The 22,334-nt window shown below is 45.8% G+C and overlaps 2 protein-coding genes across 4 annotated transcripts in view; both read left to right on the top strand.

Moving 5' to 3' along the window:
* The window catches only part of LOC127009241 (ecdysone-induced protein 74EF-like), a 27,993-nt gene extending 19,685 nt beyond the window's left edge, over window positions 1–8,308 (top strand). For 2 of the 3 annotated variants that reach the window (XM_050882127.1, XM_050882118.1), the window contains 4 exons: window positions 91–240; window positions 4,803–5,159; window positions 5,263–5,455; window positions 5,707–8,308. In XM_050882127.1, the coding sequence (XP_050738084.1) occupies window positions 91–240; window positions 4,803–5,159; window positions 5,263–5,455; window positions 5,707–5,815 (809 nt within the window). In that variant the 3' untranslated portion in view covers window positions 5,816–8,308. The remainder of the gene's footprint in view (window positions 1–90; window positions 241–4,802; window positions 5,160–5,262; window positions 5,456–5,706) is intronic. The other variant, XM_050882134.1, reaches the window with a different exon arrangement.
* A 1,808-nt stretch (window positions 8,309–10,116) lies between these two features.
* Window positions 10,117–22,334, top strand: part of LOC127009230 (uncharacterized) — a 20,212-nt gene continuing 7,994 nt past the window's right edge. The window contains exons 1-9 of the mRNA XM_050882097.1: window positions 10,117–10,258; window positions 16,845–17,194; window positions 17,447–17,543; window positions 17,694–17,830; window positions 18,433–18,632; window positions 18,765–19,040; window positions 20,076–20,217; window positions 20,347–20,907; window positions 21,217–22,313. Coding sequence (XP_050738054.1) covers window positions 17,072–17,194; window positions 17,447–17,543; window positions 17,694–17,830; window positions 18,433–18,632; window positions 18,765–19,040; window positions 20,076–20,217; window positions 20,347–20,907; window positions 21,217–22,313 — 2,633 coding nt within the window. The 5' untranslated portion in view covers window positions 10,117–10,258; window positions 16,845–17,071. The remainder of the gene's footprint in view (window positions 10,259–16,844; window positions 17,195–17,446; window positions 17,544–17,693; window positions 17,831–18,432; window positions 18,633–18,764; window positions 19,041–20,075; window positions 20,218–20,346; window positions 20,908–21,216; window positions 22,314–22,334) is intronic.

Raw genomic sequence — 22,334 nt, 5'->3', positions numbered from 1 at the left:
CGATGACTTATCCATGTTTTCTGTTGTTGTTTCGTAGCTGTCCTGTCCTGTCCGCCTCCACTCTACCTTTCTCTCTTTCTCCCGGTGCAGTGTGTGGGTCGCGGACGCCGGAATCTCCTACGTCAGGCATGGAGGCGGGCGGTCCTCTCCCACCCTTCCACCCGAAATACTCGCCCCAGCCTCTCCACATGCAGTCACCGTCTCTCCCGCCCCACACGCCCACCTTCCCTCGGCCTCAAGGTACTTACTGGCTTCCCTTTCTCCTGGTGCAGCACTCATGCACACCAACACGCACTCACTCTCTCACACTCATCCTCACCCAAATTTATCATTCACTCACGTACATACTTTTTTATTCTTTTTCCCCTTGAGGTGCAGACAATAATGTAATTCAGCTCCTGTCCGCCCATTCACACGTGTCATAATGTGCATTGCCTAAGAACTCCAGAGGTCAGTTGGTTTACCTGAAAGACCTAATCTTCTTGCCACCTGTGGGAGTGACTGATGCGGCATTTCTGATCCTCTGTCCCCTTCCCCCCCCTGGCCTCACCTGACACCTGTGTGACATACATACTCCCTTGTGTCATCACCGTCACACCCGTCCATCAACACGACTAACACTTGTACTACTCCTACCACTACTACTACCACCTCCATCACTACTACTACTACCATTACTACGTGTCTATCTTCTAATTGCTTCCTGTCTTTAACTCATGTATGGCTGTATCCAAGAGAGGCATTAGGACATGATGCGACTTGTCACGGATAAACATATAATTCTCAGCGTGACACGCAAGATTACTTCATTGTCGCTCTACTGATAAAAGCACTCAGTGCGGTAAGTGGCCTGAGTGTATGGTAAACGAGAGTGTGTGCAGAGCCGGGCTGATGACTGCTTTACGAGGTGCACAGCCGTGAGTAGAGGAGCGTAATGTCGAAAGCAACAGGTGTGTGTCGGGGGGAGAAACATACATCAACTGACAGGTGTGGTGAGCCTCGCTGGGGGGCCTCATGTGGCGGAGAGGGGGTAGGTGAGAATTTGGGCCATATTGCTACCGTATGGCAGTAACGTGAGGGGAGGGTGAATGGGGTTGAGGATGGTAGGAATGAAGGGAGAGGGTTCAGGGAGGGGGGAAGACCCGCACGGTATACGGTTTACTGCACAATGTAGGGCAAGTTGGTGCGGGCGGTGGTGGTTGTGATGATTGCTGGGCGTTTCAGTCTAAGTGGCTGAGGTTAAGGTGACAGAGTAGTAATGATGATACGTTCGCGGCAGGTAGGAGGAAGAAGCGAGAGAGCGGTGATGAGTAGTGTTGAAGGGAGACCGGCGGTGCATGTGGTGAATAATGGCTTTCTTGACACTTGTGCTCGAATTAAAAAGTGATTCTCGTTCTCCCCGTCATCATTCCCCCTTTCCCCACAACAACCCGCGACCGACGCACACCGGCTGGCTGCGGGCTATGGAGTAAAACCAGTCCGTGATCCCCTTCCTCCCCTCCTTCCCCCTTCCCCCCCGAGGTGCACGCGACGCCTACACGCGGGAGGCAGTGAACGTTGTGGAAACTCTGCGTGCGAGGCGGACGTGGGCGACGCGTGACGGAACTTTCTTTAGTGAGAGTTGCCAGAGAGAGTGAGAGCGTGGAGGAGCAGCTCGCGGGAGGGAGGGAGGGAGAAACAGCTTGGGAGAAACCTAACTCACGCACCTGTGAATCCTCGACTGTGAAAGTAAGCCCCGCTAACTGGTGCGGTGGCGGCGGTGTGGACGGATGCTGGCGATGGGGACGTTGCGGACGGGGCAAGGCGAAGAGAGAGTGGGCGCATCTTCACACCTAACAACCCGCCACCGGTTGTGCAGACAGACCGAGGTGCCGTGGTGGGAATTAAAGGGTTGGCGGGGTCGTCTGGGGGTGGCGGGGCAGGGCGGGGTTGGGGAGTTCTCGCTACGGGCCGGACCACTGGATAACGGAAATGCCGCCCATCCACCCACCCTGCAGCGGCCCGCGTCTCCAAGCAGCGCTCCGTGGGGCTGGCGGCGAGGCGAAGGGGAAGGGAAGAGGGCGAGGGGGAAATTACACCCACACTGCCACTTTCCTTCCTTCCCCTCCCCTTGCACACCCCACTGACCCACTGCATAGCTTTCCTCCTCTTCTCCTCCACCTTGCGGCGTTGTTGTGGTTTCCTCGTGTCTACAAAGCCCTCGCGTAGAATCTTCTTCGTCGCTCCTGACTGTGATGTCCTTGTTTTGCGTCGCCGTTGTCCTCAAACGATTTCACGGGAGGAAGGCCGAGGGTTGCATGTGTCATGTCGATTTTTTTCCCCTCCGTCTTATTTCTTTTCTTGGATTGTGTAATGGAAGGACGGACAGGGGAGGGTGGTAGTGGTGGCTGTGGTGGTGGTAGTGGTGGTGATGGTGACCTTGCTGTGGCGCTCAAAGTCAGCAAGTCACTGCTCCCCACCACCAACATCACGGCCGCCACCACCTTCATTACCATCATCCCTATCACTTGTGCCTTCACCATCAACAACGCTCCAACAACGCCGCCATCACCCTCACTGTCGTCACTACACGTCGCCATCGTCACCAGCACACCACCATTCATACCTTCATTTTTATGCACGCTATTTCCCTGAGACACGAATCACCTTAAGTTGGCAACAGCGAGATGTTTGTGAAATTGGACCAAAATTGCCCAAGAAACAAAGGTCACAGAGGATACTTCCATTGACCTTGTATGACCCTCTCTCTCTCTCTCTCTCTCTCTCTCTCTCTCTCTCTCTCTTTCTCCTCCTCCTCCTCCTCCTCCTCCTCCTCCTCCTTCCTCTTCTCCTCCTCGGCCCCTCAGCTCTTTACTAAAGCATAACAAAAGTAATATTTTTCGGTTTTGTATGGGAAAAGGAAATAAGGAAATATCTGAAATATTTGTACAGATCAGTAGCATCATGTATCGTAGACGCCTCCCGGTACCCAAGGCATCGTCTTTTGCGTGCCCTGTAGACAGGTAACGGCGTTGTCAGTGGTAACCTCTTCAATGGTAGAAAAAAGCGTGCAAAATGATGCATTGGGCGTTAGGGTTGCGTGGATGGTCCCTGGGCGGCCGGGTTGCATAGGCAGGGTACCCGGCTTGTGATTGGCGGAGGGCGTGGTATCCGGCCTGTGATTGGTGGAGGGCGGCATCGTCCGGCCAAGGAACAAAGGGGTGAAGGTGGGTTGAGTGACCAACCTCAAGGTCACCTGGAAACACCCGCCACTCCCGAATATAACACCGTGCTGTGGTGCACCCGGCCACGCGCACCGCGGCCACAATTAAAAACCCAGGAAATAATGTCTCCAGTCTGGTGTGCACAGGCGAAGGGGCTTCGTCCAGCCTCGGTGACCCCGACGCCACTGTCAGCCTTAAAAAGTGTTAAACCATCAACAGTGTCCCGTTGAGTGCGAACTACCGAGAGGGAGGAGCAAAGGAGTGAGTCACTCCTCGATGCCCACTTTGCCTAACAAGGGACCCGGAAACCACCTCGCGCTGCTGACGATGTATACACGACGACTTTATGACAGGAAATTGTTCTCGTGTTTTTGTCAGCTCGACCCGGCGTGTCTGAGACGGCACTCGCGGGCGAGGAACTCGGCGTCTAGTGCTAGCTTACAAAATATGAACATTTGGTCTGACCCCAAGTGGTCGAGTTGAGGGGAGGAGGAATGCCCAGGGGGCCATCCTCACTTTTGCACCATCGCTGAGAGACCATCGCTTGAATGAGTGTGAAGTGAGATGTGAAGGCTGAAAGGAGAGGCCACTAGCAAATTTAAGAATAGTTTTCACAGTGGACGGCGGAGCGACCTTGAGGTAGCGCGTTGACACCGTTTTCCCGCCACCTGCTCCGCGACAAGCACACCCACACGCCGCCACCCGAGTGTTTATTACCCACGCCGCCCGCCGCTGCGCCACGACGCTCCCTTGCTGAGGCACTCACGCTTGTCATGAAAAGTTTCCGGGACGTGAACCTGAAGATAATGAGTGATCATACAGCCCTGTTAATATTGAACACTATCGCTGCTTGGCAACCTTGCTTGATCTTGCTGCCAACTCAGACGTTTGGCGGGAGCTTCGGTAACGTGCCAGAAACGCTTCCCGTCGGTGTGCCTCTTTAGGGACGACATTATTACCGCCACAAATGAACCATAAACAGTCTCAAAATCATTCACCAAAACTATCTCTTGCAATTATTGTCACAAGCCACACACTCGCTAATGTTTCAACTGAGCAAAAGTTTAATAGGCATTCGTGTGAAGTCTATCCTCAAGTTAACGCGATCGGAATAAGAATGAGCTAATTTGTGGTCTTGGCTGTTGAAACTTAACGGCGTAACAGCGGCCCCCACGGTGACGCGGGCTGCGGCGATGGCGCGACCCGTTCTTTGTCTTGGGGGCGGGAGGTGAAGACCTGAACCACACTTCCGGCCAGCCCAGGTGAAGCCGCGCCACCCTAATGAGGTTCGGGGATCTCCCCGCCGCTTCTGTTTACTTCAACAACTAAATATAACTTTGACGAAGGAGTAGAAGATTCACAACAATAGTGATCAATGGAGGGATAGCGTGTGTCGAGTAATCCAGGGGAGGGTGGGGCATGAAGGGCACCCGTACTCAGCCGCCGCAGGGGACATATATAAGTCTCAGGTGTTGGGTGACAGTGCACCTGTCTCGCGCTTTTTACCTTTTTAGATGACAATTAATGAGGTGTGATAACCACCTGCCCCCACACGCCTCCAGGAATAGCAGGACTGACGGTACATCTTCTTCCTTACAGATTCCCAGGTGATGGGCTATGGCGGCCTTGGTATGTCTGGGTACATGGACACCGGGTCTCCAGGAGATGTTGGTGCGGGGGCTTACGGCGTCACCTCCCCACACTACCCTGGCCACCCGTCAGGTCTCGCCTCCCCCCTCCTGGGCCCCTCGTCTTCATCACACCTCACTCATATGTTGTCATCGTGCATGGGAGCGGCGCCGTCCACAGCTTCTCCCTCCTCCTCCTCTTCAGCTGAAGACTTCTTCCTGGGTGACATGGGCTTCCCTCCCAGGATGAAGAAGAAGGGACGCAAACCCAAGCCACCTGACGCTAACGGCCAACAGCAGCCTGGCATGAAGAGGAAAAGTAGAGAAGGTGAGCCTCGTAAAATTACCTTAATGTTGATATATATCTCAAATTTATAGAAAAATACATGTCCGGTTACCTTTGAATTGTTACTAATGAAAATATTTTTCAGGCTCAACAACCTACCTATGGGAGTTCCTGCTGAAGTTGTTGCAAGACAAGGAGTGCTGCCCCAAGTACATCAAGTGGACCAACAGGGAGAAGGGAGTGTTCAAGCTGGTCGATTCCAAGGCTGTGTCCCGGTTGTGGGGGCTGCACAAGAACAAGCCGGACATGAACTACGAAACCATGGGCCGCGCCTTAAGGTGAGCACCTCAACCCTCATGGCAACTGCCTCTTGTTCTGTTGCTTTCTTAGAGTCAAATTATGTTAGCAAAATATGCCATCAGCCTCATTCCAGAATTGGACTTGCAGGAGGACAATAATGTTTTTTGTATTGTTTTAACAATCCAAATATTTATTAATACTATGATCATTATTTATAATGAAGAGGTTTAAGCTTAGTCCATAAGTCCTATCATTGGCTCAGTAAATAAATCAATGATATTGCCAACAGATACTACTACCAGCGCGGCATCCTGGCCAAGGTGGACGGCCAGCGCCTCGTGTACCAGTTTGTTGATGTTCCAAAGGACATCATTGAAATCGACTGTACAGGAGCATAAGGGCATTGTGGACCACCCTCTGCTCTATACTTCTAGGCAAACAGAGGATGTACAACAGCTACAAGAGTGAGAGGCCTCGGCCTTGTCCAGTGCAAGTCTCCTGGAGAACAATCGTAGTGTAGGTCCTCGTGACTCACTGGCAGGCAGCTGTCTGACACCAGTAGTGCTGGCGGGAAGTCCTGCCATACAACAAAACACATTTTTTTTTCAACAATAACTTGATATTTTCAAGAATCTGTAAAATAATAGTAATATCTTAAAAGGAACTCTATCCTGAGACTCCTCTTCATTTCATTTTGTATATATTGCCTCCAATTTCAGTGTAATGACTATCACTCACTTTGAGTCTGTAAATAGAGTATAAATAAGAATAAGGACAATTATTTTATTACATGCGCCTCTAGATGAAGTGGCAAAACTCTGTGTCGAACACTGTGAGGCCCAACCTCCTCTTACCCCATCCAGAATGTGATACTCAGCAGCCCTGGATGCTGACCTAGGCTTGCGGGCTGCACCGTGCAGGCTGTAGTGAACAATCTTCAGTCATGCCTCTCTCTGAGACATTTCCTGAGCCTGCTGGACTAAGGCCTTTCAGAGCCACTTAACCTTGCTAGGGCATCATGGTTACCTGTACCCTGATAGGTAGCCTGAACTGGGACATGTTTGCAATGGAATCACAAAGAAATGTACAGTTAATTTAAATAGTTCTTAAGTGATAGTAATATGCAGGGGCTCATACCATCCGGTCAAACTGTCCAGCCAAGCCAGGTGGTGTCTCAGGGCTCGTGGTCTGAGTCCTTAAGTCAGTCCGTAGGTCCCCAGTGTCCTGTTAGTGGCTCAATCGAGTTTAGTTCATGTAAGTTGCAGACTTTTCTCGGGAGGATACTAGCGGACAGTGCCTTGCAGCTTTGCCAGTCCGTAATGAGCCGCTTCTTTACAAAACACAGCTAATGCCATTACATCCCAAAATCTGACATATTAGTGATTGGCCTTATACCTCACCTGATGTGTGGGTGACTCTTGTGATATCAAAGTGTTGTGCAAAAGTAAACATAACTTATCTGGACATAGGAAGGGAAATAGTCCATGATAATTGGTGCTCAATTTGAAGCTGTTTCACTGCTTTGTAAGAGAAAAGAAAGCCATATCATATATTTTGAATATATTTAATACTTTAAAATTTGTACTCTATTTTTCAATCAATTGAGAAGTTGTTCGATATGTAGCTGATGCTTGCTCTTAATGTGTGACAAAACAGGCGAGAGGTCTTGAACATGGGATCTGGAAAGGTGACCGCAGCGGTGCAGATCAAACTACAGGACTCACGGGCCCCCTCTGTAACATAGACTCTCTTTAGGACTATTTATTTATTGAATACTTAATATTTTACAAGTTGTTAAATTGTTATATAAGTTGAATGTTTTGATATGAGAATGGGAAACCACTAAGGTGTACTGTAAGTTCATTTGTGGTGTTGTGTTTCTAAATGTATTAATATTCACCAGCTATGTTCTGTCTATTAACAGCGGACCAACCTATTTTTTGTCCTAAATTGTCATTTTTATGGAATAGGTTTACATATCATATTGGTTGTACGTTAAATCATTCCTTTTTGTAGAAACCCATTTTGAGTGAATTGTTCTCCTGCCCCCTGACTCGAGAAGTAAGAGACCATAAGATGTCCTACAGAACCTATCTAACAAGATCCCATCCTTCCTACACAAAGATGTTACAAGGCTGTCATTCTTTTCAATACTTAGATGATAGCACAGCATCATCTTTTCACTCGAGATACTCACTCATCTGGAGGTCTGGAGCACTTCCTGTGTCTTTGCCTTCTCATTCATCTCTCCTCTGAACCCCCTCAGCCACTCCTTCCCCAAGGTTCTCACAGTGCTGCTCTGCTCACATGCTCTTCCATGGGGTGTCAGTGATCTTTTCTCTCTTGCTTTTCCTACTTTGTGGGCCATGAAAGTCCTTGCCCCACCAATGATCCCTGGCCACCTGGCCCTCCAGCATCTCCTTGGCTCATTAGCCAGTGTGGAGCAATGTATTGTCCGTGTGAAGGTCCTGGTGTACCCTTGAGAGTTGGCTTCTGTAAGTACAAAGTGTGGCGGTGGCTCGTGGCACCCACGGCTGTCTCTTGTCCTCACCCTCTGACTTCTTAACAGGTTTTCTGACTGGCTACACAATTTTTCTAGCCAATTGGAACACATGTTGTATTAGTAATCATATTGTTTTGGGAGACATATTGCCATGTAATGATTGGCAAATGCCCTGGATCATGTTGCCTTAAGGCAAGTGACACCTCAGGGTAGGAGGGAGGAGCCTCCCCAGCAACCGGTGGCCCGGGCTGCGGGGAGGGTGCCTCGGCCCCGCTGCTGTACAGTCGTGTTGACGGCCTTGACTAAGGTCGGCAGCTTTTTAAGTGTTCTCACTACACATTGTATCAACACTACCATTTCTAAGGTGTAAAATAAAGCAATGGATATATGTACCTCTTTTATTATTAACCCAATTTTTTTTGTGTGTGTGTGTGAGTCTAAGTACATACTTAGAGCTGAACCTAAAGGCTAAATCACAGAATATGGGTAGGGAGCGCGGGAAGGCGTTCCGTGTCACTACTGCTTCTATTACGCAAAGACAGAGTACAATTGCTTATTAGCATTTCTAGCTGGACATAATGAACACCACCACAGAGACCGCCGAGGCCCGTGCTCTCAAGGAACATGATTACCCTTTCCTGAGGCCTGTGGTCATGAAATTAACTTTCAGGAGCTATCCATACTTGCTGTATACCTTAATCATGTGTGCGTGTGTGTGTGTGTGTGTGTGTATATATATATATATATATATATATATATATATATATATATATATATATATATATATATATATATATATATATATATATATATATATATATATATATAAGGTCATGAGCGAAAAGAGCAGACACATGAAGCTTGAGGGAACATTCGCTGTCGTGGTAATAGTAGTAGTAGTGATAATAGTATTAGAAGTAGTAGTAGTAGTAGTATGCCTACTGTCGAGTATCACACTGTATAAATCAAATCGGTAATGGGAGGGACTTTTATTTAGCGAGAGTAAGCCTTTTCACCGAACCTTGTTGAGGCACCCCGAGTCAAGCCTCGGCAGTGTTCGAGACAGTGGACAAACTCATTCATCTGTGCTAATCATTGACAACAAGTATGTTTTGTGTTTTTTTCGTTCTGCAAGTAGGAGCTTTATCAGTGTCACTGGAGTTGAGCCTGACACACTTTTGCGCATCATGGCTATCATTTGTTACGGGACAGCCATGTTTCTGACGTCACGAGGATTGCAGTGACCACTCCAGTGTTGCCAGATACCAAGATAAATCTGGATTTTTCCAGAGTTTTTGGGCTTCATCCAGATTTCCAGAATCTCTCATAAAATTTCCAGATTTTCCTTAAATTCAACAAGAATTTAATCAACATTTCTAGAATTGAGAGAGAGAGAGAGAGAGAGAGAGAGAGAGAGAGAGAGGAGGGAAGGCTGGGGGGAGAGCATGTTGGCGGGATACTTGTACTGTACCCGTATCGCGCCACGAGGGTCATAATCCTTAGCCACGTATCAGTCACGTTCGTGTTCTCTACCGCGAAACACAGTGGTGCATAGCTGCCCTTACTTACACACGCACACTAGGATTCATCATGTCCTCGGACACTGATGACAGTGGCCAGGGCCTTGGTTCTGTGGTCAAGCAAAAGAAAAGGAAGTACAGCCAGAAATATAATAAGTCTTGGGAAAGTGACGAGTTCAAGTGGTGCAAGAGCAGTGTAAAAGGCTCTACATATGCGTATTGTGTCGTGTGTTGCACTGACTTGACACTGCTGCAGCAGAGAGGGTGTTTTCCGCAGTCAACCGGATGAAAACGAAAACTAGAAATCGTTTATCAACAAGTACTATGGCTGGATTACTTCACACCAGGCGCCTGATGACTGACAGGAAATGCTACGATGTCACAATATCTGAATCCCTCATCAAGAGAATGACATCAAATATATACGAATACCCAAGTTCTGACGAGGAAAATTAAGGTAAGGATTTTATATACTTATGCCAACCTCACACACACACACACACACACACACACACACACACACACACAAATACTAATAAATAAAAGTGAAGTGAATTACACACATGCACGCTTTCAATCCAACTTTAGAAAATCCAGATTTTTTGTGGGATATCCAGATTTTTTAGGCCAACATTCCCAGACAAATAGCAAAAGTCATCTGGCAACACTGGACCACTCCAACATTGGCCGGCACGCAGTGAGGGTGTTTCCCGTGCTGTGTATGTTGCTTCCCTCACGCCACGTTCGTTGCTGCTTCTTAGGGATGGGCGACGAAACGCCGATGTCTTCCCAACCACCACGAAGAGCTAAGAAGACCCGTAAGTGACGAGAGACACTGAGCATCTTGACAGAACAAACAGTTGAACTTGTAGGAGGTAAACTATTGACGAGATGGATCAGCGTCTTTGACCTTCATATTCTAAAACTCAACATAGTCATTTGCCATTCTGAATTCTGCTGCCTGCACTCGCAGACGTCTCGATCATTCCAAAGTTATATTAATCTGACCTTGTCTGAAATGAGACGACAGTGCAGATATAGAAGCTTGTGTTGAATTGGTATATCCATTTGAAATTGAATTTCGTGGTCAGGCCCTGGGTTTTCGAATGTATTTTGTTTTGTTCTGGACAATCACCAAATAAACCTTCTGAAATACTTCGTTTTACCGCTGGGAGGGTTAGAGGGGAGCGCCATTTTCCGTAGGGAGGTTATATATATATATATATATATATATATATATATATATATATATATATATATATATATATATATATATATATATATATATATATATATATATATATATATATATATATATATATATATATATATATATATATATATATATATATATATATATATATATATATATATATATATATATATATATATATATATATATATATATATATATATATATATATATATATATATATATATATATATATATATATATATATACACACACACACACACACACACACACACACACACACACACACACCTACGTGGGGGCTCCACTAGCCTGCCCCCGCAGGAAAACGCAGCATCCCGACAGTTTCCATGGTGATTATCGTCCTAAACACAAAAATGCACCTGAAAACCCTCCACCCATTCGTTATGGTGGATTGAGTTGTTCGTAATTGTAATGAAAACACAAGGACTGTTTCGAGTCGACCAGTACTTGTGGAGCACTACGAATGAAGGCTGGGATTTGGTTACAAGGCGAAGAGATGATGAGCCCAAACGAGCGTGTCCCCAGCTGAGTGGTTCACGGGGTGAGCGTCCCTGTCCGCCGCGCGGCTCAGAGCAGTTACTGTGCTTGATGTAGATTGTAGACTCGGTTGTAGAGGATTTTTTTGTTTGTTTGTTTTTTCGTTTTGCAGCCACTCCAGCTTTTTTCTACGATTCGTAAGGAAACTATCATAATTTCCAATAAAGTGACAAAGTCATTGTAAAATAAAAGTAAAAAGTCGCCAATGGATCGTCTGGTCTAAAATGTTTTCGCTAATAGAAAAATTAATTAATCAAAATATTTGCACGTGCTGTGCAAAAGAAGGGATGGATGTGCACATCACATAGAACAATTTCCAATGATACTGAAAAGTAGCTACAGAAAAATCCCGTCGATTAAACGGTGCAATATTGCATTTTTTATTACTTCTTATTGTTCCCATTATTTATTGATTTATTTGTTTATTTATTTTTAATATGCTCGAGATCCTGGTTTGGGTGGATGCGCCGCGGCTCTTCCTCCTCGTCCCTTGGAGCACGGGTGGAGGTTTCTTAGGTGACCTGAATTTGACAGCTTCTAAGATGTCCTTCACTCCCTCAGACGCGATCCGCACGAAAGGCTGATACGGGTAATGAGAAACGTGTTCAAAACTTGGCCGTTTCTGCTTCATTGCCCATCACCATCTTCGGTCTTACCTCTCCTCGCGACCTTTCTTTTTACATTTTTCCTCTTCCCTTTGTCTTATTCTGCTCTTATTAACGTATGCACTCAGAAGTTATTCCGTTATTTAACTTGAAAGCCGTGTAGATTGTCATTACCCAGCAACCCGGGCCGCTTCATGTATGTAAACCTGCGGCAGTCGAGAAGTGGGGCTCTTGCTTTTTGGCGCATATTCGAGGTGTGTGTGTGTGTGTGTGTGTGTGTGTCATGTCTCTCCTTCAGTCTTCACTCATTTCCCGGAATCTTGAGTGCTCCTCACACACCCTCATAGCATCTCCCCTTCACACACGCTCCTCGTAGCCTCACCGTCAGCCGAGGGAACCGCGGGATGGTGCACGGCTGATTGAGACTGAAATCGAGCCTAAAGAGAACAGCCCTGTAAACGTGGGTGAAGCAGATAGTTGTTACATCACCGACCCAGCCCTTACCAGCCTCCCATCCCCTTCCCATCTCCGCTCTTTGCCCACGCCATGCCAAACGGTCCGCATGAGAACTTAATTAATGGAATCCCACCGAAGAAAATGGAACTCCAAACACCCGTATTCTCTCCCTGCTTTGGCATCTGGCAACACCTGACTGCACCTGTTCGTGAGGGCTTCCCGCTACCTCTGTGTTCCTCGGCGCGGGGTCATCGGGGACGCTGCTTGTCTTCTCCCGTTGCCTGTCCCGCTGTCTTTATCCCGCGATCAGTAAATGACTCCCGAGGGATCCACCAGTCTCAGGCCACGCATACGCGGTTTGTCATTTTTCCTCCATTCATCATCGACTCTGAGCGTCCCCTTCATGCGGCGGTGTTATCGAGGATCCCAGAGGAGCGCGGGGGCCCTTGGAGACGCCCTGGACGCTCAGATCATGAAGCGGTGATGAAGATACATAGTTAGGCAGTGAAGGTATTAGGTTATGGGCTCAGCATTTAGGGCCGCATAATGGAGAACACCAAAGGGATTGCCTGCGATGGGCGTTTTCTTTAAATTAAGCCACTTCAGAAATTTTATCTTTTCTTCATTCTTAACGCCCGTACGGATCGAGTCTATACTTTTGCCGTGATGGTGTATGTCGGAGGCAGTTCATTGATTACGCTTGTTTGCGTCCTGTTTGCTGGAGTCAGGCCGCCGTGTTTGTTTTCCTCTGAACTATGTTTGAGCAGTTCGAGGTACTCCGACTCTTGTTTGTCTTGCCCAAGTCGGTCCACAGCGCAGCGTCTAATCTCGGGGACGCCTGAACCGTAGTGATGCACAAACACGCTTCAAACACTAAATGAAGTCTCTTCTCAACAAGGCTGTCTCCTTGTCCCGCTAAATGAGAAGCTGAGAGAGAGAGAGAGAGAGAGAGAGAGAGAGAGAGAGAGAGAGAGAGAGAGAGAGAGAGAGAGAGAGAGAGAGAGAGAGAGAAAGAAAATACAGAGAATTACATAGATAACCAGACCACACAGACCCTAAGGCTCATACTAGGTGATCTGTCCTAAACCTAAGTGACAGTTGTTATGCGGTCACCATGGCGATGAAACTGACCTAGTGAACATTTAGATGGAGGAGATAGCGGTCAAAATTATTCTTAAACGATGCAATCGAGTTACACTGCACCACTGATGGTGGTAATCTGTTCCAATCTCGAACGACAGCATTAGTGAAGAAGAATTTTGTGCAAGCTGAATGAACTTGTCCGCATTTGAGTTTAACGCCATTATTTCTCGTTTGCGTCGAATCATCCATCACAAACAGCTTGGTCGGATCCACGTTGGTTAAACCGTTAAGTATTTTAAAGCACTCGATCAGTTTCCCTCTGAGACGGCGTTTTTCAAGAGAAAACAAGTTTAGATGTGACAGCCTTTCCTCGTAGGGTTTGTTTCGTAATGAAGGAATCATCTTGGTTGCTCTACGCTGAACACCTAATTTAGCAATGTCTTTCGCATGGTGACTGCAGCGCTTTGAGAACCTCATCTGTACTGATTTCAAAGTCAGGGAGAGTATGACTGGGATTTTCAATATTGTTAGGAACAGCAACAGTATCGGTAGAATTACTATTAAAAACCGAGGCGAAATAAGAATTTAACGGGTTCGCTATGCGTTGGCTGTCTGTCACGATATTGCCCGAATTATCAGTTAATGGGCCAATCCCACTTCGAATCTCTTATTTTGTTGTTTACATATCTAAAAAAACTTTCAGGTTCTGACTTGAAATTTACCGCAATGTTTACTTCGTACCTCCGTTTCGCTTGTTTGATTAAACTTTTGACTTGTCGTCTTGCTTCGTAGTATCGTGTACAATTTTCGATAGAGTTATCGGTTTTCTTTTGCCTGTATAACAAGTTCCTCTTTTGGAGAGCAAGTTTGATTTCATTATTAAACCACGGAGGATTTTGTACTTTTCGGCGCTTTTCACAAGATTGCACGGATTTATTTTGTTCAGTTAGTAATCGAGTTTTAAAGTCTTGCCAAGATTCTTCGACGTCGATGTTGGATACTAACTGAAAGTTTGTTAATGACTGTCTTATTCTTTCAAAATCCGCTCTTTTAAAATTGGGAACCAATACCTCTGCAATCCTTGTTTGAGCTCTTATGTCGAGACACACCAGTCTATGATCGCATAATCCGAGGTGTTCACCAACGCTAACATTGTCAACTAAGTTCTCTTGGGTCACTAATACAAGATCAAGAATATTATTATCGCGCGTTGGTTCACTAACCATTTGGCTAAGGCAGTTATTTTCAACGAAGTCTAACATCCTGTGCGATTCCCCCGCGGATCCCGTGAGTGTCTGCCAGTCTATATACGGTAGATTAAAATCCCCAAAAAACAATGCATCACTGTTTCGGAGAGTTCTTTGCAAAACGCTGTACATTATTTCATCATCCTTGCGTGATTGGCCTGGAGGCCTATAAGTGACGGATATGTTGATTTTTAATTGATCGGTATTTGTACTCACGCTCAAGTGTTCTACAGTACTGTCCTCTGGTGTTTTATCAACGGACTGTGAGCTACTTTTGACGTAAAGAGCCACTCCTCCACTTCAACGATTAACTCGGTCTTTATTGAAAAATATAAAGTTATCTATATTATATTCAGAAATGAAGTCATTATTAGCAGTGTCAATAAATGTTTCAGTTACGGCAATTAGATCAGTCTTCTGTTTTAGTTAAGCACTGCAATTCATCGATCTTATTTCTTAAGCTTCGAGCGTTAAAGCTAAGAACCCTTAAATTGTCTTTTGTTATAACTCGAGAAACGGAGTAGTTAGTTGTTTTACGATTTATTGAAGTGGTGGCCGCATGACAACTATCTATATTTAAGTGGACGGGGTGTGAAACTATATTTAAGTGGACGGGATGTGAAATAAGAGAGAGAGAGAGAGAGAGAGAGAGAGAGAGAGAGAGAGAGAGAGAGAGAGAGAGAGAGAGAGAGAGAGAGAGAGAGAGAATACTCATTAGAAATATCTCTTTGGTCATCTTTCCCTAAAATGAAAAGCTGGTCCCTCCCTCTCATTACTTTCCTTAACCCCCACCTGTCTCCTCCTCCTCCACTTCCTTTCTTCCTCCTCCTCCACCTCCTGTCTTCTTCCTCCTCCTCCTCCTCCTCCTCCTCCTCCTCCTCCTTCACTTCATCATTATCATAATTTCGCAAGGTATCATAAGGTCCCACCTCGTTAGCACCGATAATGTCATGTTGTGTTGTCTGGCACCATATTTTTTTTACAATAAAGGAGGCGACCATGAGTAAAAAAAAAACACTGCTCTTATAAAATGAAGAAGAAGCCTGGATTATCAATTTGGTTGGTTGAGTTGATACTCCAACTTTGAATGCGTTCAAGTCGTAGGAAGGAAGAAGGAAATACAGTTGAAGAGAAGCTGTTTTATAGTTAACCGGTGATAGGGACAAAATAGTGAAATTAACTCTTGCATGTGGAAGTTAAACAGCAAAAGGATGAGGTCGATTAGGAAGTCGTGTGCAGTGAGGCCGTGGGAGGGGTGGATGCATGCAGTTAGTAAGTTCAGAAGAGCAGTTTGCATTAATTAATCATTAATGAATAGCAGAAAGGAAACAACATTGCGGCAGAACTGAAGGGGTGGAATTGAGCCAATAAGAGGAGAGGAGTTGATGCCACTCCTGTCTGCAAGAGATGCATTCATACACGGGTAGACTGTGTTATATATATATATATATATATATATATATATATATATATATATATATATATATATATATATATATATATATATATATATATATATATATATATATATATATATATATGGGATGGTGAAACGCCTAACCTCGATGAAACTGACAGATGAGATCTGAAGTTTCCAGTGGAGATTTCCAGTCGATGACAGACCGAAAATATTTAATGTAGATGAGGGGGAGAGATAGATGCTTAAGAAATTTCCTGTTATAAATTGGTCCAAAGACTTGAGAAGAATAGATAAGTAAAACATTAGGACGCTACTTTGAAGGATTAGAGCAGTCACTTGATAGGCAAAGGTTGTATATATACTTACAGGAAGAAGGAAAGGTTAATGTTGATGGGCAGTTTGTCATCGCGGATGCGCAGTTTTTAAGAACATTAGAAAGAACTACATCATACTCGTCCTCCTTCGGGAAAATTTGTTTGATGTATCAAAGACGAAAATTTTGTTAACTTTTATTAACTGTTTATAGAAACAGGTCACGGAGTGCGGTCTTAATAACAGAGAAATAGCTGACAATCGCAATTACAGATTTGTATTCCATCAAATCATTAAATTTAAAGAACTGGTCGTCTCTCGCACCCAGGTGAAACAGGTGGGCTTATGGCACCCCAGGGGGTGCCGCCCAAAAGTTGTCACGCCTGAACCCAGTGGTCTTCAGCCTTAACGAGGTAATTTGTCATTAATATAATGCGTGTGTGTTTCCATCGTTGCTTTGTTTCATGGTGCGGTCTCATGTTGATGCCGAGTAATATTTTTTTTCAGGTGGATGCAATTGTTTTCCTGGCTGCGTAAAAGGATGATCCCTTTGGCCACGCAGGCGGCCGGCGAAGGCGTATTAGAGTGGGATGGCTGGTAAAATATTTATACATGAGGTGAAATTTGGCAGCTAATGAGTAACACCTCTATATAAGTAGTGACACGCCATGGCTGAACAACCACTTGACCCACAACTTTGAGAAAAGCAAGACCACGGTGACCCGCGCTCCGCCATGGCACCAACGGCTTCGCCTAGGGCAGGACAGGCCATGGCCCGTAGGGGGCCGCTATTCTCCAAGGCCTTGTTCCTGTTGCTACTGCCCCTCTTGGTACCGCCAGGAAGTATGGAAGTGTTGGTGAGTGAGATGCATATGAGACACACAACCTCTTGCAAGATTGCCTCCACCCTGCTAACGCTGGGGCTGAAAAATCATTCGTTTAACTGTAGTTTGCGTATCGTTGACACCCCATTAAAGAAGTACGAGTCACAAATATGAAGTTGGCTTATTTTTTTATTAAGAATTCATGGTTGGGTGAAAGTTCCTGCATCATATGTGACTTTATGCCGTAAATTGAAAATGAAACTGAAAACTAAACTTGTGCCTCAGCGGATGGGTGAACTGAACTCCGGCGTGGTTCATGACGGTTATGGCATCACCACCACCACCGCCGCCCCAAACACATCCACCACGCTGCTGGACCACGGTGAGTGCCTTCCTGAATTCCTTTTCGGGACTGCCCTGAATGATAATCCTTGACCATAATTAAATAGAATATGCGCAAAAACATTTTATCGTGTAGGGTTTTCATAGTTTCCTGCTCTTCATCATCAAAGTTAATGTTGTCTGGTGATAGATTTTCCCAAGGGGCCGCTGCGACTGCTCCGGCTGGCTGTGTTTTGTGACCCCGCGCTATTGCACCGCCTGGCCGACCACTACCCCGCCCGCCCGCACGACGCCCTCCACCTCTACGTCACCACCTTCGTCGCCGCAGTAAGTCTCTCTCTCTCTCTCTCTCTCTCTCTCTCTCTCTTATGTAGCCTATACTTACCTTGATTCACCTTCAGCTACAGGATGATTGTATTTGTTATGCTATTCCTGTCTTTCTCTTATCATTCAACGTACCTTTAAATGCACCGATATGTAGACGTGAACTTCTTTGGATGTTTCAGATTCACTTTCAAGGTTAGCAAGGATTATTTAATGCCACTGGGTCTGTAGCTATAATTGTGTACATTGATGAGATATAAAGGAAGATTCATAACAAAATTCGGTCTTCAAGATGATTCAGAGGTTAAACGATATATATGCAGTACAGTGTATGCGGATGATGCGGTATTCTGTGAATCTGGGGATAACCCTTCCTCGAGTGTGTTAAGACTTGTGTTGGTCTATAGACAGAGGGGTTTGGAAGTCAGGATGGAGAAAAAGAAAGTAACGATCAGATAAATAACGCAGCTGTAGTTGCTTGAAAAAAAAAGTGTGTGTGTGTGTGTGTGTGTGTATTCACCGCAGTTGTTTTTTTATCTTGTGTCTGCAGATTCAAGACTGAAAGATGAATTTCAGTCATCAATTAAGATTATCATTTTCATCAGCTGGAGGACCTCTTGCGTCAAGGCGCCCCGCTACAGCTGGAGTTGGTGCAGCTCGTGGCGTGGGAGGACAAGCAGGCGGTGCCGTTACAGGCTGGCGGACTGACAGGCGGCGTCTTGAAAAACTTTTGCGAGTGGGTGAGCGCCCTGCGGCCCGCCAAGGGTGACCCACTGCACTGGCAACACGCCCTGCTGCTTACCGGGTGAGTATTATGGCCCTGCCCTCCTCACCTCTGACCCCTACAGGACACTGTCATAAGCATGTAATTGGTAGTCATTTAGTTGATGATCATTGATGCTACCACTGATGACACGTTCACTCCTGCCTCTTCCAGAGAAGACCTATTTGAGTCCACGCCTTCCTCCCTCGGGGCGAGCTTCGTCGGAGGGATGTGTCACCCTCACGGCTCCTGCTCCGTGGTGGAGGCGGGTACCTTCAAGGCAGTGCACGTGGCTGCCCACGAGCTGGCTCACTCCATGGGTGTCCCTCACGACGGAGAGGCCGGCGCCTCAGCCTGCAAGGGAGACGGCTTCATCATGTCACAAAGCATGACACAGGCATCCTTTTCCTGGTCGTCTTGCTCCAAGGACGCCTTCGCTACCTTTCTTGAGTGAGTATTCTCCTACTGTGTCATTCGCACATAACAAAGGGCTGTTCCAATTTCTTTTAACTAAATGGGATTTTAGATTTCATACTGAGGAGAGGAAAAAACTCCATAGGAAAGCCCTAAGCACCAATTCCATAAGTAAACCTGAGATCCTGGGTGGATTATTTTTACTCAGTAAGGGTTGCCGCCCGTGTTGATCTTCACCCTCACTCTGTTGGTGAAGCCTTGCACTCTCCAGACTGTTTCTGTGCAGTTAAAGCTTGTTGTCAGGAGTCTCACCCCAGTGTGCAGTGGCATAGGTACATGGGGGGCACAAGGAAGCACGTGTCCCCCATGAGAATCCGGTACCCCCCCCCTCACACAGCCACACACACACTGGCCATGCCCTAATACCCACCACTGATCTAATAATATGCCCTAGTAACCTATATATGGCATCAGAATTCCCCGGAGTTCCACTTGCCTAATGCCATCTCATACTCAGCTGTACCCCCCCAGGTGCCCCCTACCCCCCATTGATAGATATCTAGGTATGCCACTGACACTGTGGTATTGTTCCCAGTTATATAATAATAATAATAATAATAATAATAATAATAATAATAATAATAGCTGTACTAATACTAGTACCATATTACTATTACTAATGTTGACAGTAATAATAATAATAATAATAATAATAGTAATAATAATATTAATAATAGCAGTAGTAGTAATACTAATAATTTGAGTAATAATAATTACATAATAATCCTAATGATGATAATGATAATAAATAATAATAATAATAATAATAATAATAATAATAATAATAATAATTAAGGGAGGTGTAAGGAAGCACAGATGGGAGTAGATAAATATATTTTCTTGTGGCATTAATGGCCCATCCCCACCCCAAGGGGCAGAGATAAATGGGGCCTCGCTAAAGTATGCATGTATAGAAATATTAATGAAAATAATAATTGATTAATATCATGATCATGCTAATGACAATATAACTAAACCATTTCTCCATTCTGTGTGTGCCTGCAACTGGAGGCAAGACAAGTGCTTGGAGAAGGCACAGGTGCTGCAGGCTGTAGAGCACAATGCTGGGGGTTTACCAGGGCAGAGGTTCCCAGCTGACCAGCAGTGTGTCATCGCCTATGGACCAGAATACAAAGCGGCACCATCCACTACAGTGAGTATTAATTGTTCAAGAGCCTCCAGACCACATATAGTTTTGGATTCAATAAATCTCCCTGTGGAAAAAACAAAGGATAATATATTTTTAAGTTACTGAGTGATATTACTGATGTTTATCCTCCAGAGCATTTGTAAGTATTTAAGCTGCAGCAATGGGTACATGACACGGGGTGCCCACCCTGCCCTGGCTGGCACCACCTGTGGTAGGAACATGGTGTGTGTTGCGGGAGAATGCAGTGCCTCACCTGACACCCCAACGAATACTCACCCACCCAACCAGCCACCAACTCAGCCACCCAGCTGGCCTCCCTTCCAACCACCTGAGCAGCCAACCACCAAACCCCCCAGCTGGCCTCCCTTCCAACAGCCCACCCAGCCCCCCAATTGGCCTCCCTTCCAACCACCTGAGCAGCCAACCACCAAACCCCCTAATTGGCCTCCCTTCCAAATGCCCACCAACCCCCCCAATTGGCCTCCCTTCCAACCCCCCAACCAACCTCCTGAGCAGCCACCATTCCAACCACCAAACAGGCCACCCATCTGTAAGCCCAACGGCTCTCCTTTCAACCGGCCACCTTTCTGTAAGCCCTACCGCCCTCCTTTCAACTCACCCAACTGGCCACCCTCGGTAATCTTCAATCCCGTGATGGAGTCAGCCTTCCGTCTGGCAGCTGTCCCCAACGAGGTGAGTCGTGGCTTACATCTCTCACTCCATATTGGTTGAATTATGTTTGGGAAAGTATACAGTACTTTTGAGGGCAAGACAGGAAAGCACATTTAAATTAATATTTCCAGTGTGATAACATATTACAAATTAAAAAGTATATAATTAATCATGGATATAAATATTGCAACTGTTATAGGGAAAAATATGCAAAATCTAAAAAAAGGCCTAATGGTTTTATTTTCTTGTTTTTCATATCTCATACTACTACTGTTGCATTCTATTTCTGCAAAACTGATAGATCTTATAATTTCTTGCTTTATGTTACAGGTCAGCACAATACCACTGCCTCTTCGTTGCATGCTCCTCCCAGCCTTCCTTCACCCCTACATTGGCTGTGGCTCCAGCCTCATCAACTATCCCTCCTCCTCCTCCAACAGTTCTGAGGCAAGGTTGGCTACGTCAGCAAGATCCTTAACCTCACTGTCTATATCAGCTTCCTCTCAAGAGAATGGACAAGAAGGGGGTGAGATGGTTCCTCCCCACCATGTAAATCTTGAGAAAACAACACCATTCACTTTCCATAACACCAACTGGAGCACCGCTTATCTGCCGTCATCTCCTCCTTCCCATTCCTACCTTCCTTCTTTCTATTCCTCACTCTCCACCATCATCCCCCAAACGTATGATATTCCTTCCAATTATGCGTACCCCGCCCTGGAAAAGAACAACAGTGTACCTAAATCAATAGAAGTGGAAAATAGGGAGGAGAGCCTCACCAAAGACAAAAGAATTGAAGGATATGATGCACCATCATCCAACCAACATTCATCTAAGGGAAAGGAGAGCAACAATGTGAAAGAGAAAGGAGATACAGAGGGAAATGAAGTGCCAGCTGTGAACTACAAGATGTTAGCTTCTCAAATGTCAAATATTACTAGTCATGCAGCTGAAGAACAAACACTCCCATCCTTTAGTATTACAAGACAAGGCACAGCAGAGAAAGCTTCCATGAAGTATGATGCCACTCCACACAGCATTATACAACCACTGCTTCCTAAGAGTGCTGCAGACAGTGCAGACTTTAGGCAGGATGCTGATGGGATTGCCGATGACGGCGAAGAGAAGAAAGGCAATGATGGAGGTGACTGTGATGATTTAAATGATGCACACAAATGCAGCAGTCATGACAGGGAAAACACTTACCAAGGTGAAGACAACAAGGGTGTAACTGATAGTGACCCAGGAGGCAGAGACCCCAGGAGCAGCACCAACAAAGACAGCATCGGGAAATGGACTTTACCGAAATTCAACGTGACAGGAATTGGCCTCTATGTCCCAATGCCACCCAATTCTATTCGTCAACTGCTAGCTCAGGTGTTTACTGAGAGCCACAGAGCCACCACGCCAAGCCCAGAAGCAGGCAGGTAAGTCCCATGCATCTTGTT

This window comes from Eriocheir sinensis, chromosome 4, assembly GCF_024679095.1.
Source record: "Eriocheir sinensis breed Jianghai 21 chromosome 4, ASM2467909v1, whole genome shotgun sequence".
Taxonomy (NCBI): Eukaryota; Metazoa; Arthropoda; class Malacostraca; order Decapoda; family Varunidae; genus Eriocheir; species Eriocheir sinensis.
This window is presented reverse-complemented; position numbering and strand designations above follow the sequence as displayed.